This window comes from Asterias rubens, chromosome 19 (assembly GCF_902459465.1).
Source record: "Asterias rubens chromosome 19, eAstRub1.3, whole genome shotgun sequence".
Lineage (NCBI taxonomy): Eukaryota > Metazoa > Echinodermata > Asteroidea > Forcipulatida > Asteriidae > Asterias > Asterias rubens.
Genome location: NC_047080.1, coordinates 5495506 through 5518832, shown reverse-complemented (window position 1 = coordinate 5518832; position 23327 = coordinate 5495506). Strand labels below are relative to the sequence as shown.

At 39.5% G+C, this 23327-nt stretch overlaps 2 protein-coding genes across 3 annotated transcripts; one reads left to right on the top strand and one right to left on the bottom strand.

Annotated features, from left to right (window-relative positions):
- The first annotated feature begins 3 nt into the window (after positions 1–3).
- On the top strand, positions 4–16734 carry LOC117303180 (plancitoxin-1-like). 2 transcript variants are annotated; one of them, XM_033787308.1, is made up of 8 exons: positions 4–101; positions 2758–2986; positions 3931–4114; positions 10890–10965; positions 11886–12047; positions 13542–13739; positions 15108–15343; positions 16500–16734. In XM_033787308.1, the coding sequence occupies exons 2-8, from the start codon at positions 2874–2876 to the stop codon at positions 16614–16616; spliced, it is 1086 nt and encodes a 361-aa protein (XP_033643199.1). In that variant the 5' UTR covers positions 4–101; positions 2758–2873; the 3' UTR covers positions 16617–16734. The 2 variants fall into 2 exon arrangements, with proteins under 2 accessions (XP_033643199.1, XP_033643200.1); XM_033787309.1 differs by lacking the exon at positions 4–101 and adding an exon at positions 2271–2357.
- Positions 16735–19280: 2546 nt separating this feature from the next.
- LOC117303439 (14 kDa phosphohistidine phosphatase-like) lies at positions 19281–22779 on the bottom strand. The gene is made up of 3 exons (XM_033787633.1): positions 22280–22779; positions 20805–20929; positions 19281–19683 (listed from the first exon to the last, which is right to left on the bottom strand). Exons 1-3 carry the CDS (start codon positions 22620–22622, stop codon positions 19588–19590), a joined length of 564 nt encoding a protein of 187 aa, XP_033643524.1. The 5' UTR covers positions 22623–22779; the 3' UTR covers positions 19281–19587.
- Positions 22780–23327: the final 548 nt, after the last annotated feature.

Below are 23327 nucleotides of genomic sequence, written 5' to 3'. Positions count from 1 at the left end.
GTTTGATCGGCATGCTTGAGGTCACATGCCCTTTTGACAGCACATCATCAATGCAGAAACTTCTTCTTCTTGCTTTATTGTTCCCGCTTAGTAGAATCCCGGTAAGTATCTTTAAATATGAGTCTATATAATAAATAAGTAGTAGGGTTTCTAGTTGCGATAACGTAACCCTCCTGCCGACGGCGTAGGTTAAGTAAGGAGGGTTACGTTATCGCAACTATATTATAATTAAATTATATATAGGATTTCCAAAAAGTAAATAAATACTAAAAATTGCATTTTTTGAAGATGTGTTAGGAAACTTGAGTTATTGGTGGCCAACGATCGTGAAACTTTCATCTATCAACGCCGGTTTTAAAAACGTATAGAGTTAAGGAGGCATGCCCAAAATATTAGACCCCTATTATAATAAGGCTCACGGGGGAGCCTCATTATAGTTTCTAGAAGTACAGCGCCCCATGGCCATACCCCCAGTTATACTGGGTCTATCCATGGAGGTAGGTCTAGCTACTAACTTTAACTACTTCTAGAAACTAATGCTCCTCTGTGAGCCTTTATAGGGGTCGAATATTTTAGGCCTCCTTAACTGAGTCATCTCAGTCTGAAGTCAACTCGGTCTGACGGAGTGCATTGAAGTTTATTTTAATCATCTCAAGGTCAACATTTCTGGGGGCACCTGGTAGGGTTTGTACATCAACTGGAGCCATGGGCGTCAATCAGGGGGGGGGGGCAGGGGGACATGTCTCTCTCACCTTTTGGAGGGTGGGGGACACAATATCAAATGTCCCCCCCCCCACCTTTTTGACCACCTTGATCATGAAGCCCAAGTTTTACACTGTGTAAGGAAACCCTGTGTCCCTATGGGCATTAATCCTGTGGGCAAAGGATGACGCAATATCCCCCCTCTAAATTGGCCCTAGATTGCATCACAGAGCCTCTAAAATGCAAAATTTTCCCGGGCCCTTAGTCGGGCCCACACCCCGAGCCGTAAAGGCTTCTCACACGCATGCTCCAACGTTGACAGATTTGCACCTCCCCCTTGAAAGAGTGGAAGGGACGTGTACCCCACCCCACCCCACCCCATTTTTGAAAATCGTGTTTTGCACTGTGGAACTGTGGAGCACTTGAACACAATATTCACACAGCTCATTGTTCTGTTTCGTTTGCCAATTGGCCGCTAAATGGCCAAAAGATTGCACAACAGAGCATCTAAAAATACAAAATTTTCCCGGGCCCTTAAGCGGGCCCGGAACCATGCCGTAAAGGTTTCACACTCGCGAGCTCACTCTTTGACAGTATTTCCCCCTAAAACTTGGTTCATAGATCCGCACTTGAAGATGCTGTCAACCCAAAAGGTTCTACTGCTGCTCACATTTTACAGATGTTCTGTTCCGTTCTGTAAGCCTCTTATTGGCCTAAGATTGCACCACAGAGCATCTAGAATGCAAAATTTTCCCGGGCCCGGACCCATGCCGTAAAGGTTTCGCACTCATGAGCTTACTCTTCGACAGATTTTCCCCCGAAAACTTGGTTCATAGATCCGCACTTGAAGATGCTGTCAACCCAAAAGCTTCTACTGCTGCTCACATTTTACAGATGTTCTGTTCAATTCTGTATGCCCCTTATTGGCCTAAGATTGCACCACAGAGCATCTAGAATGCACAATTTGTCATTATTGGTCGTAATGACAAATTTTCGAGAAAAAAAAGGGCCACCAGCGCCCCAGTTACTCGGGCTACAGTGGACCCACATGCGGGGCGCTAGTACGACCAATAATGACAAGTTTTAAAGAAAAGGAGTACAGCGCCCCAGTTACTTGGTGTGGCCATTAGTATTCTACTGACAGGCTTGTATGCTTCGTTTTTGAAAGGGCAAGGGCACCAAGGCATTTTCTCTTCGGTAAAGGGTACCCTATGAGGAAATTGTAAAGTTCTACTGGAGCAATTCAACAGTTCAAGGGCAAAAAGGCAATGACCAAAGGCATGGAGGCATGGAGGCAAACTGCCTTCGTTTGCCTCCGTGAAGTATTAGGCCTGTACTGATGATATGCCCCCATGTGTAAGTTGACAATTATTTCCTGGTTCAACCAGTGGTTGGGTAAACAAAAATAAAACTGAAAGAGAAAGGACACAGTTAAAATAAATACTAAACACGAGACAGCGAGAAATACTACAAATAAATTAGTAAACTTGCGGATGCAATCATAAATGAAATTTCTTTTTTTGTGAGAGTGTGACATTGACAGTGAGTTTGACAAAGCATTTCCCAATTTTGACTTTAAAAAAGGCAGGGTCAATCAGTGTAAAAATCTGCTTGCCACATCATATAGTGCTAATTGCAGAGTGGAGTAGGGGCTTGTAAGTGAAATATACAAATTTGTATTTATTTGATCTTAATGATTGAGAAAGTGGCAGAATGGGCTTCATTTACTCTGTCCATAATTTGATTACCAGTATTTAATTTTGGTTTTTACCCATACAGCGATGTGTGTTAGCACTCTCAGTACTTTCCCGAGTCCTGTGAAAAAAAAATCACCTTTAGGCATGTTACTCGGGTGGGATTCGAACCCACGACCCTTGAAACTGCTCTAGAATTGCCCATACATTTACCCATACACCGATGTGTGTTAGCACTGTATACTTAAGTACTTTCCCGAGTCTTGTGAAAAAAAAACATGTAGGCATGTTCCGCGGGTATTCTTTATCCCGATGCGAGTTAAACATCTCTTTAACCGGTGTTTGTTTTTATTTATTTCAGAGTACGCCAGTCAAGGTAAACAACAAAAGTTCGCGAGTCTTTTTGCAAACTAAGTTTTACTGTGACATCAGTGTTTTGGCTGATTCTATTTGACTTTGAAGACGACAGTCTCCAGCATGTATAGTCTACATGATGGTGCTGTACTTTTGGTTCTTGCTGCTGCAGTTGCGATGCTGCAGTGTGATGCTGCAGTCACGTGTCTAGATGAAGAAGGAAAACCTGTCGATTGGTAAGCACATATACTTCACTCAAACATCTTTAGGGGAAACATTAAATTATTATTATTATTATTTTTTTTTCATCTGTAGGGTGCGTTCAATTAGCTTTCCCATGTCAACCCTGCGGTGCTCATTCGGGCGAGCCCCTGACAAGAGCTAATCGAACGATCACTCACCCTCTTGTGGTGATGTCATGCACCTTGGCAGCCCCAAGTGACCCGTTCCACCCCCAGGGCACTTGGGGCTGACCCAGGTGAGCCCCAGGAATGACGTCAAAGCTATCCGAACGTACCGGGGCAGACCAGGGTCGACCCGAGGAAGCTAATCGAACACACCCATTATCTTTGACTGCTGAGCAGAAAATGTTTCAATTTTGACGCTAAACAGAAATAAGTAGGAAACCATTCACAGGTACATGATAGGATGATAATCTGTTTGGTAACTTTATTCTGATATAAGCACAATGTTGTTGTGCTTAGCATCATTTGGAAGCAGGGTGAAATTAGACCCTGCATGGCTTCAACCATTTGGAGGGTGGAGGGTTCTCTAAAGACTTTTCCAAATTGAGGTGCCCTTAAAAAATGAAAATGGCTTTGGCCTTCTCAAAGACAAAAAAAAACAGACGTGGGCCAAATTTAAATTTAAAGATTTGTTTTTGCTAAGCTAAGCATGAAATTTCTTCCTTGATGAAGACAGGATTACCAACCAAATTTCCTGTTTGTTGCATATATTTCTTGTTACTGGTATTCAGCTGTGGTTTGCTTATCCTGAAAATCACATTGAATTCTGGTTGGTAATTTCATGCTACGCAAAATGTTGTGCTTAGCAGCTCTATGAAATTAGGCCCTGTTGTAGGTGTAGGCCTACGCCGTTCCTAGGTAGTGTTTTTATATCCGAAATAATTATAACAACAAATTAACTGCTTGTATACTTTGTTTAAATATTTCCTGTCTAGGTTTATTGTGTACAAACTTCCAATAGACTCATCTAGTAGCATACAACAAGTACAGGAGGGCTACGGGTATATGTACATGGATGTCCGTCAGACCAAACTCAAATTATCCAATATTTGGTTGAATGCCACCAATCATGCCATTGCGCACACCTTACAACAGATATACGACAACGATGGCAGTAAGGTAAGAATTAAGTCAATCTTTCATAAATCTCTGAGGTTGAACAAAGATGTGACTGGAGTGGGATTCAAACCAACGACCTCCGGATTAACGTGCCGGCGCTCTACCAACTGAGCTATCTAGCCCTACGTTGGTGGTGTCCGTATTTTGTCAATATCTTTGTTCGGGGGTGCCAGTCAGAAGCCATACAACCGTTAACTTCTGTGTAGCCAGGGATCACACCCAAATTATGATACAACCTGGGAAGCGGCAGCCAGGGGATCACCTTAAGGGGATGTGACTTTTTGTTTCAGATATCAATATAAACCACAAAGGAAACTGGGTGGGTAAATTGTTCAATGATTTTTGAGGTTGAACAAAGAATTCATCTACAAATCAGTACATTGTACATTGTTCTGAAGATGCCTTGAAATACACTACAAGGAAAGGTAGTACCTTTGGTAATTCTTAAATGGCCGTTTAAAACCAACAGGGTCGTTACCCAGTCAGTTTCCCATGTCAGCATGTGGTTTATATTGATTATAAAACATAGTTAGAAACAACTCCCTTAGAAGTTCAAAACTTTAGGGAAAGATGTCAATTGTTTTACACAAATGTTTTATCTGAGAATCTGTGATCACAATCTGAAATTTTGTGCAACAAGGGTGTTTTTTTTCTATCATTATTTTCTTGCAATTTCAATAACCAATTGAGCCCAAATTTTCACAGGTTTGTCATGTGTTCGGCACTGAGTGAGGATACTGGTTTTGTTAACCACCAAAAGTATAGCCTGCCATTAATCACTTATGTTTGACTGCATAGCTATATATTAAGTAAAGTTGTATTTACAGAAAAAAATGTCATTTAAAAACCAAACATCAAAGATAACTAGTACAACATACAAGCCTATGTTACATGTGTGTACAGCTCAAAATATAGAAGAAGATAAACATGATTTAACAGAAACATTTGAAAGAACTTCTCTCTGGTATTTCTGCACATTTCATGGTGATGATGCATCGGAAAACATTCCTGAAATGTGGATGTTTAGCGGCGTAAATCAAGGGATTAACGCAACTGTTCCCAGTTAGAATAACACCAGCAATAGGAAGAAACTGCTCAGTTTTGGGCAAAATGAGACTAAAGCTGTAAGGTGCTACACAAAAGAGAAATGTACACACCACAGTGAAGAGATTTTTAGTCACTTCCGCTTGGAGTTTGTTATTTCTGTTAGCGGGGGGCTCAGGAACGTTTGAGGTGATTTCAGATATAGACGGAGCTCTATCCAAATGACGGACTTTCTTGGCATGGCTGGAAATATGATAGAAGATTCTGATGTAGCAGAAGAAGATGGTAGCGAGCTGTAATGGGCAGAAGGCCGCGAAGAGAATCAGGTGAAAACCTGGCTGCGACTCTGCCTTTACCCAGCTACAAGACGAGTACTCTGGCTCAAATCCAAGTTTAATAAAACCTGTCGCGACTGGGATGATTAAGAAGCACATCGGTATCAGCCACGTCAGAAGGATGGCAATGACGGTGCGTTTCGGACTGAAGAGACGCTGATATGTCGCCCTCTTGTGAGTAATCATGACGTATCTGTTAATCGCGATACACATTAGGTTGTTTATGCTGCATCCAAAGCACGCGTAGAAGATGAATGCGGTGAGAGAGCATAAAATCATGGGGAGTGGAAACTCTACTTCACTCAAAATAGCCACAGCCCCGAATGGGATGAACATATTAGTGAGTAGATCCGTTATGCTAAGATTCAATACAAACATGTTTGTCGTATGGTGTAGTTTCTTCGTTAGAATCACAGCAGCTATAACCAGCAGATTACCAGTGGCGCCAAGGAATGAGATCGTTATTACGATAGTGGCGAGAATTTGACGTTCTGCGTAGCTCACATAAACATCGGCATCAACTGTCTTATTAGCCATCTTGAAATGTTGAGATGATCGTTGATCTTATTTCTTTGAATGTTGGAGTGCGTCAACAAAAATTGTTTGAGTATCAACCATTTTTGGTGGAGTGAAACATTTCTGCTCTGCTGTCAGGTTGGGTCCAGGAAAATCAATCTTTGACTTTGAAGTAAAGCAGTTGTCTTGCCTGCATCTAGTCAGTTCAGAGTCAAATATAATTAGTTAAGATGATAATATGACATCAAGTGGTGTTTCCTTGTCACCGATTCCATCTCAAATGAAACTAACTACAGATTGCATTCACCCATCACTGTTTACGCTTTTTATTAAAAATTCATTGCCGTCAGAAAGCGTTGGCCTCTCTTGACATATTGATCCTTAAGCTTTACAGATTTTAAATGAAGAGACCTTCTCATTGTTATGATGGTGTGGGAGTTTTTAATTACTAGTCATTGCCATTCAGCTTGTTGTTAATCACCTTTTAATAAACTTGTTTTGAGAGCTCGATTGATCGCTGAAATAATTGAGTTGTTTTCAGTAGAGGGCTTTGTCCAATGTCAAGGGTTTTGTCCAATGTCAAGGGTTTTTACCATAAGATATCAGTGATCAGTATTGACCAATATTGATTGGTGATCAGAAAGGTTGGAATTGTGCCAAAAAAAATTGATAACAAACAGCAGGTCTGACAGTGAAACTCACTTCTTAAAGGGCAAGGCACCTCCTCTCTAGCCTTGTTTACATCAGATGAACTTCCGAGGAAATGTTTTGTAAAATTAGGCTGACCTTTTCACAATTGATTTGCTTAACCCTGGCAACTCCCGAGAACTAGCCGGTTTCCACCCCTGCCTGGGAGTAGGGTAAAGCAAGATATGTAGCATTGGACCTGTAACTCGGTGTTCATTCAAAATCCAATAAATTATCTTGAGCCCATTTTCACAAAGAGCTTAAAGACACTGGACACATTTGGCAATTGTCAAAGACCAATCTTCTCACTTCTCAACATATGCACAAAATAGAAAGCTATGAAAATTTGAGCTCAACATTTGTTGTTGAAGTTGCGAGATAATGGAAGAAAAAAATACCATTGTCACACGAACTTGTGTGCTTTCAGATGCTTGATTTCGGGACCTGAAAATCTACTGAGGTCTTGAAATCTTATTTGTGGTAAATTACTTCTATCTCGAAAACTACTTAACTTCAGAGGGAGCCGTTTCTCACAATGTTTTTTACTATCAACAGCTCTCCATTGCTTGTTACCAAGTAAGCTTTTATGCCAACAATTATTTTGAGTAATGACCATAGTGTCCACTGCCTTTAAGATTGATGTAGCTCTGTATCACTGTCAACTGCTATGCAAAGTGCAACGTGAACAGTACAAATCACTCGGGCAATTCTAACAACTCATCTTAATGAGTCTGAGTGTTTTGTGAAATCAAGGCTGGATCGTGTGAAAAGTGTTTCTGTCACGTAATGGTAATTTCACTTTCAGTAGGAGCGGAGTTCCATTTTCTCTCAGACCCACCATCAAGAATTATTTCTTTCATTTTTGTTTCACGGATGTGCGCATCAGTAATTGTTTTCATTTCGGTATCTCGGAAAACTTCCATTTTCACTCTGACTCACCATCAAGAGCTATTTCTTTCGTTTTTGTTTCATGGATGTGCTCATCAGTTATTATTTTTATTTTGGTAATTCAGAAAACTTCCATTTTCTCTCTGACTCACCATCAAGAGTTATTTCTTTCACTTTTGTTTCATGGATGTGCGCATCTGTAAGTTTTCATTTTGGTATCTCAGAAAACTTCCCCGTTAGGATGCAGCGGAACACTGTCTTGAACTGAGGATGTTTAAAGGCATAGATGATCGGATTGAGACAACTATTACCCATGAAGAGGGTCGCTGCAAAGGGGAACACTTGACGACTTCTTGGGACTAGAAGCGTAACTGCATACGGTACAACGCAGAGAATGAACGCACATACCACGAGAAATAAATTGATCGTGACTTGAACCTGAAGTCTACTTCGCTTTGGTTTCGGTTCCTTAGCTGTTGAGGAGGATGCAATATCTGGTGGTTTGGGACGAGTAGTGGTTGAGCTGACTGTGTCAAGGACCGTCGAGACAGTCTCTGTTTTGGTGCCTAGTGAGGGCTCAACTTTCTTAGCGTGCTGGCGAATGTGAGTGAACACTCTGATATAACAGTAGATAATGACGGACAACTGGATTGGGCAGAACGTAGCAAACAGGATAAGAACAAAGCCGTTGCTGGATTGAGCAAGCACCCAACTGCACGAGGAATATTTCGGTTCAAAGCCAAGCTGGATGTAGCCGATACTGGTTGGTACAACTGTGGTGAAGAGTGGGATCAGCCACGTTATCGAAATGGCAAGAATTGTCCGTCGTTTGCTGAAGAGTCTTTGATAAGTCTCTTGTTTCTTGGTGATAAGAACGAAGCGGTTAACAGCGATGCACGCCAAGTTGTTGATGCTACAACCAAGACAGGTGAGGAGAATGAACGCCGTTATGGAGCACAAAACCAAGGGTAGTGGCCACTCTGTCTCATTCAATACAGCCACTGCAGTAAACGGAATAAACAAGCTCGTCAACAAGTCAGCAACACTCAGATTAAACACAAAATAGTTTGTGACGCGTTGAAGCTTTGGTGACGACAGGATAGCGATAATCACCAAACTGTTTCCAGTAACTCCAACGAATGACATCAGAAATGAAATGGCTGCAAGAACTTGGCGTTGGGTGTAGCTAAAATAGGCACAGAATGTACAGCTCATCAAGTCACTTGCAATTGTTGAGTTGATTAAAGCTGCCATTGTTACTATTTGTATTTCTCAGATTTGGTTCTTGTCGAGTACTACACTCATATCATCAACTGAACGCAGTGATCAATATTGTTTGAAGCTTTGCAAGGTGTGGAGAAATAAGAAGGAACTATAAATAAATAGTAAACTTGCAGGTACAACCGTTTGTAAATCTGTAACGAGTGAGTGTTGGCTCTGAAAAGAGCTGGTGTGGTCTCAACTTTTCAAACAGTATTCATGTACTCTGCTCGTCTTCAGGAGAAACGCAGTGATGTTTTTGCCTCGCATCATGTGCATCCCAGGGACATGATATCCTTGATGCTATAGGCTTGATATCTGTCACGACTAAGTCATCAAACTGAGTTGTGGGTGTGTAACCTTCAATGGATGATTAGTAGTGACTAGTTGAAGGAGTAATCAATTGGAGAGAGTGGCCTACAGGGACATGGTCAACTGCCCACTACGAGGAATTAAAGTGAAGGTTTAGGGCCTCGGGAATTGAAATCTACTTTCATACCAATCACCCCCCACTAGTGTCACTTTAACTTTCCCAAACGGGATATACTATTACCCTGATTGAGAGAGTGGCTTACAGGGACATGGTCAACCCTCCCACAATTAGGAATTAAAGTGAAGCTTTAGGGCCTCGGGATTCAAAGTCTACCTTCATACCAATCACTTCCATTGTCACATTAACTGCCCCAGGGATATACTACATGTTTTACCCTGATTGGGATGCTCCTCCTATTGGGGGATATCAATAATCAAGGTTTCCGATCATAAAACCTTTGTGTATGAAATCAATCAAACTATCCCAATCGGGGTATACTAATGCCCCTGATTGGATGTTTCTTTCTTCTGTTGAAGGTACATGGTATCAATGGTTTCCAATCAGGAAACCTAAATATAAGTTATCAATCAAACTACTACCTCAAACGGGATACTCTTACCCCTGATTAGATTGTTCTTATTCTGTTGAGGGTATCCATGGTTCCCAATCAGGAAACCTAAATATATGCTATCAATAAAACTACCCCAAACAGGATACTATTACCCCAAATGGATTCGTTGCCTGTTGAGGGTATCAATGGTTCCCACAGTAAGGAAACCTAAATATATGATATCAATCAAACTACCCCAAACGGGATATACAATAATTCCTGATTGGATGCTTCTTCTCCCATGGGGATACCAAATGGTTCCCAATCGGAGTGACAAGACTTTTGTAAGATATCAACAGTACGTCTACATTTCCTTTAACTCGAGGGCACTTCAATCAGCTTAAACATCAAGGGAAGGATGCGACGCTAAGACACTAGTATAGGGGGTTGATGATAACATGCAAGGACATCCCATGATGATACTCTATTGTCTATAGAAACTAAGGACACGGATTATTACAATACATATCACTCTCTATGGCTTGAAAACGATGTCAGCTGAGTGTAATGGGAAGCAATGGTAATTTCCGTGCATTCTGATCGAATGGACATCCTTCTTAAGAGCAGTTTTTAAATATTGATTCAAATTCAGGGAGAAAACTGATTTTAGAAGCTTGGTGTATCTTTTAAAAACAATCCCCACTGGTTTTGGAACTTGATGTTTAAAGACAGTGGACACTATTGGTAATTGCCAAAGACCAGTCTTCTCACTTGGTGTATCTCAACATTGTGTATAAAACCAAAACAAACGTGTGAAAATTTGAACTTGATTGGTCAACAAAGTAAGATAATAATGGAAGAAAAAACACCCTTGTCACAGGAAGTTGTGTGCTTTCAGATGCTTGATTTCGGAACCTCAAAATCTAATTCTTAGGTCTCGAAATCAAAATTGTGGAAAATTACTTCTTTCTCGAAATGTTCTGTACTACCAAAAGCTCTCCATTACTCGTTACCAAATAAGTTTTTATGCTAACAATTATTTTCAGTATCAAGCAAATGTGTTCACTGCCTTTAAAAAGACAATTTTTTTTTTAAAACATGAATGGCAATAACTTTGTGATTTAGTTTACTCACATTTCCAATCATGAAAACACCTGTTTTCTTTGTGATTTATTTTGGCAGGATGTCGCCTATTTGATGTACAATGATGAGCTACCAGACAGTGATAAAACAGCTAGAATTTATGGTCACACAAAAGGTAAACATGACTATTTATACTTGAAACCATGTTTTGTAAACGCACGTGGCATTAAAGGCAGTGGACATTATTGGTCATTAGAACTTAATAGCATGCTATGTGAGCAAAGTAATTCCGTTGTTAGCATTCAGTAAAACTCGCGTCCTCTGTCAGACAGACGTTGGGTAAATCCACGTTTCTTCAGACACAGTGAAACTCTCTATCTTTCTTACAACAATAGCTACCTTTAAAGGCAGTGGACACTATTGGTCATTACTCAACAAAATAATTAGCATAAAACCTTACTTAGTAACATGTGATGGAGAGCTGTTGATAGTATAAAACATTGTGAGAAAGGCTCCCTCTAAAAAAAACGTAGTTTTCGAGAAAGAAGTAATTTTCCATGAATTTGATTTCGAGACCTTAGATTTAGAATTTGAGGTCTCGAAATCAAGCATCTGAAAGCACACAACTTTGTGTAACAATGATTTTTTATTTTCATTATTATCTCGCAACTTCGACAACTGATTGAGCTCAAATTTTTACAGGTTTGTTAATTTATGCATGTGTTGAGATACACCAAGTGAGAAGACTGGTCTTTTACACTTACCAATAGTGTCCACTGCCTTTAAGCAACTTCCACAGCCTAGAAGTGTACAGCGTAACAAAACAGTAGCCTCTAGCTACCAGGTAATCTTGGTGGTCTACAATGTCGTTGGTATAAGACATGTGCTCTAGCATTGCAAAGGGGTGCGAAGTCCCACCCGAGTAATTTATGCCAGAATTGAGGAAAGTACTGAGTAAACATTGCTAAAACACATCGGTGAAAGGGTAAAACCCGAAATAATAATACAGTTTTAATTGCTGCATTTCATATGAGATAGTTTTATGTTTTATGAAAATATAATTCCCTTGTTTTTTTTTACTTTTCTTTCCATCAGGTGATTTGGCATTTGATGCAAGCAGCGGCTTCTGGCTCGTCCACAGTACTCCCCGTTTCCCTAGAAATTCGTCACTGAGCTACAACTGGCCAAACAGTGCAAGAAGAAATGGACAGTCGTTCCTGTGTGTAACGTTCGGCTTCGATCAATTTGAGGAAATTGGTAAATCAAACAACAAAGCAGTCATACATTTTGATTAAACTTGTGGTGGAAACAAAATCGCTCACTTTTAAAAACATTTAATAGACCCTGGTTGCATATGACGTCACACTTTGAAACAGTGCCCTTAACTGAGGTAAATTGAGGTAGATCATTGAACGACAGTTGCTTTTGGTGCTTAAAAACTTGCACACAATCTTAGTACACCAGCAGCATTGTGCATTATGCAATGTGTCTGGCAAACGCACAATTTGAACAGTCTAAGGGGCCTTGTAACATGAGGAATCTTTTACAGGCAATTTGGAGGCTGGCAACCAACTGCACGGTGCATGCTACAGGACCTCACTAAGCTTGGGCGATACCACGATATCGAATATCGCGATATTAATTTGGAAACGATTTTGATATCGGATCGATTTGGTTTAAACCGAAATATCGGTATACATGTATCACTATATATCGCGATATACCGTGATATATCGCGATATCGGTCAAGTATCGCAATATCGTGATGTATTTCCTAGCTGAGACATCTTGCACCCCATAGGTTTGGAGTAAAACCAGAAGACTGTCTCTTCTACAACTTTCACTGGGAGTTTGAAGACTGATGATGTCAAATTTAATTAGTCGCGATTATATCGAATATCACGATATATTGTCGGCGATATATCGTGAATAAAATATATCGATATCACCCAAGCTTAGACCTCACTGTACAAAGTTTCACATTCAAAGGGCCTTGTAACATGAGGACACTTTTACAGGCAATTTGGAGGCTGGCAACCAACTGCAGTGCATGCTAATGGAACACTTTGGTAGCACAGGACTATTTTTTTTTTCAAATAATGTCTTCAGATCCCCAAAGAATAATAATGTGAATGCCTTTTCTTCTTGGAGATTGCCTGGAACTGGTTGCATGTAAATTGCCAAGTGTGACATGACCCTTTTGGTACACAAAATAGATTTACACATAATAGTATCAAAGTCTTATAAAGGCGCACGTATCTACCAACAAGGTGCTCCGTATATACAGAGAGGTTATTGAAAGTTATGAATTCTGAGACCCAATTTTACAGCACCTATATAAGGGTTTACAAGGTGCTACGGCGCATACAGCAGCCACAGCCAGGAACACCAGGGCGAACCCCTTCTCTTTTCGATAAGTGCAGTCAGTTTCTTTTACATGCGTAACACAACACATGGGATCAACAGCTTTACATCCCATCCAAAGGACGAAGCAATGGTTAAGTGTCTTGTGTAAGGACACAAGTGTCACGGCAGGGGATTCGAACCCACACTCTGCTGATCAGAAACACCAGAGTTTGAATTCAGTGCTCTTAACCACTTGGCCATGACACTTCCAACAGGGTTTACCCTCAAGTTTACTATTTATTTATAGTTTCCTCCTTTTTATCCACACCATGCAAAGCTTCAAACAAACACAAGTTACTCTTTGATTTTTTTACAAATATCTCCAAATTTTTCCCTCTCTTTTAGGTCAACAGTTGATGTACAACTACCCGTGGGTCTACGACTCCAACCTACCATCTGACCTTGTTGAGAAGACCCCTAGCATAGTCAGTGCTGCTAATAAGAAGCATGTATCTTCACCACCCTGGAATAGAAGTGTATCCCTTACCTCGAGTGGCGGACAGTCATTCACCTGTTTTGCCAAATCTACAAAGTATGGTGAAGGTTAGTTAAGTAAGATTACTTAAAGGAGTCAAAATAATTATTAGCATAAAACCTTACTTGGTAACGAGTAATGGGGAGAGGTTGATAGTATAAAATGGTGTAAGAATTGGCTCCCTCTGAAAAAACTCAGTTTTCGAGAAAGAAGTAATTTTCCACGAATTTGATTTCGAGACCTCAGATTTAGAATTTGAGGTCACAGGTATTTTTTCTTTCATTACTATCTCGCCACTTCGACGACCAATCGAGTTCAAATTTTCACAGGTTTGTTATTTTATGCACGTTGAGATACACCAAGTGAGAAGACTGGTCTTTGACAATTACCAATAGTGTCCAGTGTCTTAAAACAATCTGGGATGGATTTCACACAGAGTTAAGACTAGTCTTATATCGAGTTACTCGTCCTAACTTAGGACTAGACTGAAGTTTTAATATCTCCTAGGAATGGTCCTAAGTTAGGTTTGGACTAGTCCTAACTCTTTGTGGAATCGTCCCCTGTACTGGTAGTCGTCATTATTATCATCATCATTTAGTGGTCGCAACTGAGATTCCATGCACAATGTCACCCAGAGGTGTTTATCCCTCATCATGTTTGGAAGGTCCACGATTTCAGCCTCTACCGATCACGTCGATGTAGTTGAGTGGTCGAGTTCCTCTATTAGGGCATGGCAGTCTCCAATATAACATGTCAGAAATGACCTGGTCTTTGGCACGAAAGCAGTGACCTGCGAAGCGGACTCTGCGTTGAGCAACAGTAGCAGAGATTGGTGGAATGTCTCCGTTGATCTGTTCTTTGTTCTTGTGCTCACGCCATGAGATGTTCTTCACCCTCATAAGAAGCCTGGTATTGTGCCGTCAAGTGCGATCTTAAAACTCTTTCTTCTGGTAGTCTGTTTTTAAATGACCTTAGTGAAAAAATCAAACTTCAGTTCCTTTTGAATCAGGCATGTGATTTCTCCAGTTTTTCTTTCTCGATTAAAGGTGTTTTTCTATAAATAGATTTGAGCCTTCAAATATTCCTGTAAGATGTTGAGCAACTAAATGTAGAAAGACAAATAGTCAGGGACAGGGATTGACAAAATGGACAAAATTGGATTAACTGAAAATTGCTGAAAATTACTTGCTGGCCTGGGTTCACCCTTATTCTTGACCCAGGACCTCAAAGAGTGATACAACTGAGAAAGTGTAGAAATATATAACTACATGTGTACACTTTATTTCTAAACTTTCTGAATTGTAACACTCTTTTTGGTACCTGGTAAAGAATAAGGGTAAACACAGGCCAGAAAGTCATTTTCTGAAATTTTCAGCCCATTTTGTTTTAGTACGAGTCACATTGTAAAGACTTTCTCTTCCTTTGTTTCTTTGCAGACATTTATTCCTCTTGGCTCGCCCCATACCTCAAGAGTGATATTTTCGTCGAGACTTGGCAGGACGGTCGCGGTAAAATGAACTCATCCTGCGGTGGGACTTATAAAGCCATCAACATTGTTTCCTTGAAGCTTGGTACGGAAGAATATGTCCGCGAGACTAAGGATCATTCCAAGTGGGCTGTGACTGCTTCCGAGGGATCCAAGTGGATTTGTATCGGGGATATTAATCGAATGGTAAGTAGAAATGTCACGGTGCAGAGTGGTTAAGAGCACTGGGTTCAAGCTCTGATGTTTCTAATCAGCAGATTGTGGGCTCGAGTCCTGCGGCCGATTTCACGAAACGCTGGGATTAATCCTGTCTCGAGTTAGGAACCCGTCCTAACCTAGGATGGGTTCAACGTGTCCTACGTCTTCAGATACGGAACTGAACTCGTCCTTAGTCATAAGATTAATCCTAATTTAGGATGAGTTTGGTGAAATCGACGGCTGGTCAGGGCACTTGTGTCCTAGAGAAAGATACTTTACCCATTATCTGATTTGTCCATCAGTTTGCACATTAATAATAATAATAATAATAATAATAATAATAACGATAATAATAATAATAATAATAAAAATAACAAATTCTTATATAGCACATTTCACAATAACCGTATCAATGTGCTTTACATTAGTCCCCTGGTCATTGGGCCAATAACATCCCTGTAATGTTTCTCAGCTCCCTGGGAGTATACAGCCCTGAGCTGCCTGTAAGGCGCTTGTGGCTTTTTCATACACAATATCAACCTCTACCCTCGCAGGTACCCATTTATACCCCTGGGTGAAGAGAAGCAATTATAGTAAAGTATCTTGCTCAAGGACACAAGTGTCACGACCGGGATTCGAACCCACACTCCGGTGACTGCACCAGAACTTGAATTTGATTCTCTTAACCACTCGGCCATGACACTCACTATACACATTAAGCTGTACGTCCTGTGTGCCAGGATTGATAGTGCGTGTAAATGAACCCAGAACACTTCTGAAAGACTAGGGGCTAAAGCCTGGTGTTACTGGTTCACATAGCAAACACCTTTGTTCAGAGGTTTCTTTTCAGAACTGAGAAGTTTCACAATTTTGAAAATCTACGTAGTAGAATATATATCACGACAAGTTCTCTAAAAAACATAATCTACCCAGCAAGTAGATACACACATAGTGTTACTCCAAACCAAATATACAAATCTAAACATTATCAAAGCGATAACATTACAACTATTCAACGTCAATGCTTTTGCAAATGTATGTAAACATCACTGTTGCCTAGTGGAGGATTTAATCAGCTAATCTCCTTTTTTTGTGCAAGATATTTTGAGATTGAACTATTGTTTCTTTGCTTGTTCTTTGACAGTGTTCCCAGCTGCAACGGGGTGGAGGCACACTGTGCTTTGAGAATGAGTTCGCCCATAGGAACTTCTTGCATGGAATTACAGCCAGCCAAAAATGTCCTCAAGTAAACCAATGTTAAAAGTATGAAACAGGATTGTTGGAGCTGACGAGCTACTCACAGTCAGTGTTTATGTTTTGTGTGATCAACCTTAAAATAACAAGCCTTTGAAAATTGGGCTCATTTTTTATTTTATTTTTTAATTTATATTTTTTTATGCACGTCGCCAGACACACAAGGCCTGAAGGCCACTTCAAGGTGTGGGCTACAATTTGTTTTCTTCCAGAGGCCATTGCCACCTACTCCTAGGGCTGAAACAGGGTTGCCCCTTTTACAGTCCTTACGGATGTAGGCTTGGGTATCATCAATCCGAAGCCTAGCCGGTAGAGCAGAAAGCACTACCTCCCCAATTTTACGAAGCAAGTGTCACGACCAGGATTCGAACCTACACTCCGCTGATCAAACACCAGAGCTTGTATCCGGTTCTCTTAACCCCACCTACTCCTAGGGCTGAAACAGGGTTGCCCCTTTTACAGTCCTTACGGATGTAGGCTTGGGTATCATCAATCCGAAGCCTAGCCGGTAGAGCAGAAAGCACTACCTCCCCAATTTTACGAAGCAAGTGTCACGACCAGGATTCGAACCTACACTCCGCTGATCAAACACCAGAGCTTGTATCCGGTTCTCTTAACCACTCGGCCATGACAATTTTGAGTTATTCTAGTTACGCAGGAGATGCTGTGCCATCTTGTAATTTTTTTGTAAGACCTTTAGGATGAGAGTGGTCATCTTCCCTAGACACAGGATCGGTTTCTACAATTGTTTTGTTTTTATAAAATAAATGATAGTTATTAAGTCATTACTGGCTGGATCCAGTAAATTTACCAAATTTGAACCACACTACAATGTACTTTAAAGGATAGAGCAGAAAGTTAATTAAAGGAACACGTTGCCTTGGATCGGTCGACTTATATGTATATGGTTAGAAAGATATTGTAAAAGAAGAATACAAATTGCGTGGTTTTCTTTTTACGCTGTCGACTAACACGTTCGGCCATTCATTTTATGGGAGTCAAAATTTTGACTCCCATAAATGGCCGACCGTGATAGTTTGCAACGTAAAAGGAAAACCGTGCAATTTCGAGTGACACTTGTGTGGATCATTATATTCTACTTTTAAATTATCTTTCTAACCATATGCATTTCATAACAAACGGTTTCAAACGCTTTTAATAGACCAACTCGTCCGATCCAAGGCAACGTGTTCCTTTAATAGACAGTACCACACTTATTTTTGTATTTCTTGATAGTCTGGGTACTATTGAAATTATCAAAGACACAACTGGCAAATCGTGAACTCTCTTAAGAATACATCAGATGTGACATGCTGTGAAACCAAAGTGTGTATATATTTTAAAGACAATGTACAAACCTTTCGTCTTCTAGCAAATTTAATTATTTTAACAAGAGTGGGACACAATTGGCAATCATGAATTCTCTAAGAATGTAAAGGTGACATGGGTTGCTGTGAAACCATTGTGTGTCTATAATTTGTAACACGTGTACAATTTTTATAAACCTTTTTGTCATACAAAGAAATTACCCAAAAACAAGAGTGAAAACCTTGACTTTTAGTTTGCCATGAGAGTGAGATATAAACGTCTGGTAAAATGCTTTGTTCAGTCACGATGAATAGTGTCACAAAAAGCTGCCAGTCTTTACTGATCTGAAGGCAGAAAAGCAAAATCTTGCCACAATTTGACTCTTAAATTACCCCGTTACTATTTTCTCAAAAAAAGGAACACGTTGCCTTGGATCGGTCGAGTTTCTAACCATATGCATTTTATAACAAACGGTTGCAAGCGCTTTTCAAAGATCAACTCAATGATCCCAGGCAACGTGTTCCTTTGAACTTGTATATTTTGCTTTTGTAAACCTTTTGTATGCCCTTTTCTACTTTGGAAATAAAATACTTTTTAGCAAAATTTTGTTGCTTAATTTGTTAATTTTGTTGTGTGACTTCCAATGGGATACAAACAACTGGCAAACATTATTGGAGAGGCTAGTACAAACATGCTCTTTTGAAGAGTTCAGAAAAGAACAAAATCAAGGTTTGAAATACTTTTAGTATTTTATTCATAATTCTTCTTTGCTTCTGGTCCAAGTCATGTAATGTTTATACAAATGTTGCCTGCAACAATTTGCTTGAATTATACAGAACTTATTTAGATTTTCGTACCACATTTGGCGATGTCTTTTATGGATTTAACCTTTAGCAGTGCAATGCATTTTAGCTCTTCTTTAAAAAATTGCAAATTGTTTTAGAAAAGATTCACAAGCTCTATGCCGATTTCCCAGAATTGTGACCTTTATTGTTTTTTCCCCCTAAACATTTGGCCTTTATATCAGCATTTACAATGTCACGAACCCACGATGGTCAAACCTTTAAAGACCTTAAAGGGAAAGTACACGTTTGGTAATTACTCAAAACAAATATTAACTTAAAAACTGACTTGGTAACGAGCATTGGAGAGCTGTTGATAGTATAAAACATTGTAAGAAACGGCTCCCTCTGAAGTAGCATAAACTTTGAGAAGGAGGTAATTGCTCACTAAAAAAATAAAAGACTTCTAGCTAGAAGTCTTTTATTCTTATCTGAAAGCACACAATGTCGTCCAACAAGTTTTTTTTTTCTGTCATCACTTTCTTGCAACTTCAATGACCAATTGAGCACAAATTTTCATATTTTATGGTTATGATGGGATACACCAAGTGAGAATACTGGTCTTTGACAATTACTAAATGTGTACCCTCCCAAGCAAATACATAGACAGAGTTGTTTGCCAGGACTTTATAAAAAAATACACCCCCCTTCAGTTCTGGTTTGTACAATGAAAGCAGTCATCACAAACGGTTCAACAATAGCGTCCACGGAACAACATACAGTCCAAGGATACAGCTGGTGGTAGGCCCTCTTCCTTCAAGTTCATTTTCACACAGCGATTTTGATGACGACGACAAGTCAGAGGGATCCACCTTCACTCTTCGTCTCTCAGTATCCCTCATTATTAAATGTGATACTCGTGTAGTCTGGATACTTTGCCTTGAGTTTCTCGACAGTAATGCTGTGATTTGCTTGTCCGTAACCCTGTATTAGGAAGAATAGAAACAAGATATTGATTAATAGTCAAAATAACCAGTTTTTATATATAGCACATTTTGCAGTAACATACATGTATTAAGGCACTTTTCGTAAGTGCATTGCAGCCGATTTCACGAAACGCTAGGATTAATCCGAACTCGAGTTAGGACGAGTAACCCGTCCTAACTTAGGATGAGTTCAATGCGTCCTACGTATTTGGATACGGAACTGAACTCGTCCTAAGTCCTAAGATTAATCTTAGGAAGAGTGAAATCGACAGCTGGTCATTGGGCCAATAACATTCATTAAATCTTTCTCAGCTCCCTGCGGAGTACACAGCCCGGGCTGTCGTGGCGCTCTGAAGGCTTTTTCATACACAATATCAACCTCTACCAGGTACCCATTTATACCCCCCGAGGTTGATTTCACAAAGCGTTAGGACTAGTCCTTACTATGGACTAGTCCTAAGAGATACTAAAAACTTCAGGCCAGTCCTTAGTTAGGACGAGTAACTCGTCTTAACTCGAGATAAGACTGGTCCTAACTCTTTGTGTAATCCACCCTTGGATGGAGAGAGAAGCAATTATAGTAAAGTATCTTGCTCAAGGACACACGTGTCGTGTCCAGGATTCAAACCAACACTCCAATGTTAAAACAACCAGAACTTGAATTTGAAGCTATAAACTGCTCGGCCATAATGCCCTAACTGGAAGGTTAAAGGCACATGACACTATTGGTAATTACTCAAAATAATTTTTAACATAAAAACTTACTTGGTTACAAGTAATGGAAAGCTGTTGATAGTATAAAACATTGTGGGAACAGCCCCCTCTGAAGTAAAGTGGTTTTCAAGAAAGAAGTAATTTTTTACAAATTTGATTTTGAGACCTCAGATTTAGAATTTGAGGTCTCAAAATCAAGCATCTGAAAGCACACGACTTTGTGTAACAAGGGTGTTTTTTCTTTCATTATTATCTTGCAACTTAGACGACCGATTGAGCTCAAATTTTCGCAGGTTTTTTATTTTATGCATATTTGAGATACACCAAGTGAGAAGACTGGTCTTTGACAATTACCAATAGTGTCCAGTGACTTTAATTGTAAAATCTTAAAGTGTATGGACTCACCATTGAATAGCCATAAACTAATATGGATTTGTCTTGAGGGTTGTGTTGGATACGTCCTCCTCCCACACAAAAACAATCAATCTTCATTTTGTTAAACTTTGGCTCTATCCGCTCTTGTATATCAGCTGAAATAAAATAGAAAGTAAGAGAATTAGACAAACTTATAAATTATGGGTACAGCAATAATGGTCCTGGGACTTTGGAACAATAGGTTGCAGTTGCAGATGACATAATTACCAGGTAAATGTCCATTGTTTTACGTAGTTCTGCTGAGCATGCCCATATTACCGAGAACAATGGATTTTTCTGGAAAGTCTGCTGCCACCTACATGTGCCTAGCATCCCAAAAGTTACTCGTAGAACTACAGGGTTCGTTCCGCTTTTGTCTCCGATAGCGGAACAAACCTCATAGTTTTAGGAGTACCCAAAAGTCGGATCACCCATTACACTTTCCACATAAGCATACCCATACGAAATATTTGTATATTTGGTTATTAATTTGTTGTACTTTGATGAGTTTTTTTCAGATAAAATAATTCACCTTTAAAACTAATAATATTAAAATGTCAAATAATTAATCAACCACTCTTTGTAAGTAAGGGAAACTGACCAGACTGAGTAAAAATTGATTAATATTTGGGATTGACGGTTGAACAAAGACAAAATTACCAGAGCTTAACCCAGTAACTGGGGCGCCGTACTCCTTTTTTCGAAATGTTGACATTCTCTGTCGTACTAGAGATGACCGATAATGTCAAAATTTCGAAAAAAGGAATCTAGTGCCCCATTCACTGGGTCTCACTCTAACCAGAGCTGGGTTTGAACCTGTAACCTCCAGATTGAAGTGCCGGCTCTCTACCATTCCAAGGCTGTCTTCAACCCAAATTGTTTTATATGGACAAATTCCTTTCTGATTACTAAATTAACTAATTCCCTAGTAGTTTGGAGGGATAACTTTCCGTATGGCGCCACCACTTTTTCACTCATTTTTACAAAAAGGGATATATCAATCAGGTAAATTAGATACTATATTATTTTATTTCGAAATGAAAAAGTGGTGGCGCCATACGGAAACTTTTCCATTTGGAGACATACGCCTTTTGGTGACAGTTATATTTTTAACTGTTATGCTCTCCTGTCCTGGGCATCCCACTGTTGGGAAAAGTTTCTGTATGGCGCCACCACTTTTTCATTCGATATGAAATAATATAGTATCTTATTTACCTCAATTAGATAACCCTTTTTGTAAAAATTAGTGATAAAGTGGTAGCACCATACGGAAAATTATCCCACTGTTGTCTTAACTTAAGTTTTTGAAATGTTTTTAATGTGTATTCGTGTACTTGTGAAAGTACTAAGTTTTGCCCGAATAAATATTATTATTATTATTACACTATTATTATTAGGCCTACATTTTTATTTTATGGAACAATTTAATATTAAACAAAACACCTTAAATGATAAAGAAAACTTACCATGATACTCTGCCCATTTATATCCCCTGACAATATACTTGAAGGTTTTCTCATCATCTAGTGGCCACACCTTGACAAGGATGTATTTAAACCGTCCCGACTCATCAATATCTACATCTTCGACTGAGTCTAACAATGGATTACCAACACTCATCTTCCTTCGACCTCGAGAGTTGTTTGAGGAAACTAACAAAATTCTCCTCTCATACAAGTTTCGAGAAAACAATGATTTACACAAAGTTTTACATGTAAAATGTGAAGATTGATGTACGGTTTTATTCTTTGGTAGAAGTGTTTGAACTACAAGCACCAAGGACGAGCCGTTTAAGGAAGATATTCGCATCTCTTACATTCACAAGAATCCCATCGTCTGCATTCTACAAATCTTCAAAGTTCATGTTTATTTTGATCAAAGAAATTGCATAGCGCCCTCACCAGTCACAAAATGTGTCTTGTACCCAGACTACTATCGCGCTAACTCATATGTCATATCTGATGGAGGGTGACAGACTATCGGAACTAGGGAATGTTGGATTTTGATCGAAAAAGTTGGTAAGAAAACGTTCATTTATTTTTCACTATTATCAGGTAAAAAGGCTAAAAAAATACTGCAAATACTCGTTCATCATAATGTTTGAAAACCTTTTATACGTACTAATTATTTGAAATTCTGTAGTTTCTTGTTAGAAAAATTATCTGCGCTTCAGAAAAGATTTGACGAGATTGTCATAAAAACTTAAACTTAAAAAGAAAACACAATTTCGCCGTACAGCCTATACAGGGCGGGGGAGGCTGTGTGTGTGGGTGGGGCGGTGTTTTTATTATTAAAGCGTGCATATATCGTTTTTTTAAACATCAACAAAGTGTATTTCAATGAATTAGTTTATAAGCCACCACTTGTTTATTTATTTTTACAAAAAGGGATAGGCCCCCATCTCAATGAGGTAAGTTATATTATTATTATTCCTTTAAATCATATTGAATGTAAAAGTGGTGGTGCCATCACAATGCCAGTAATGGGTAAACACAGTTCCACCAAATAGGAAAT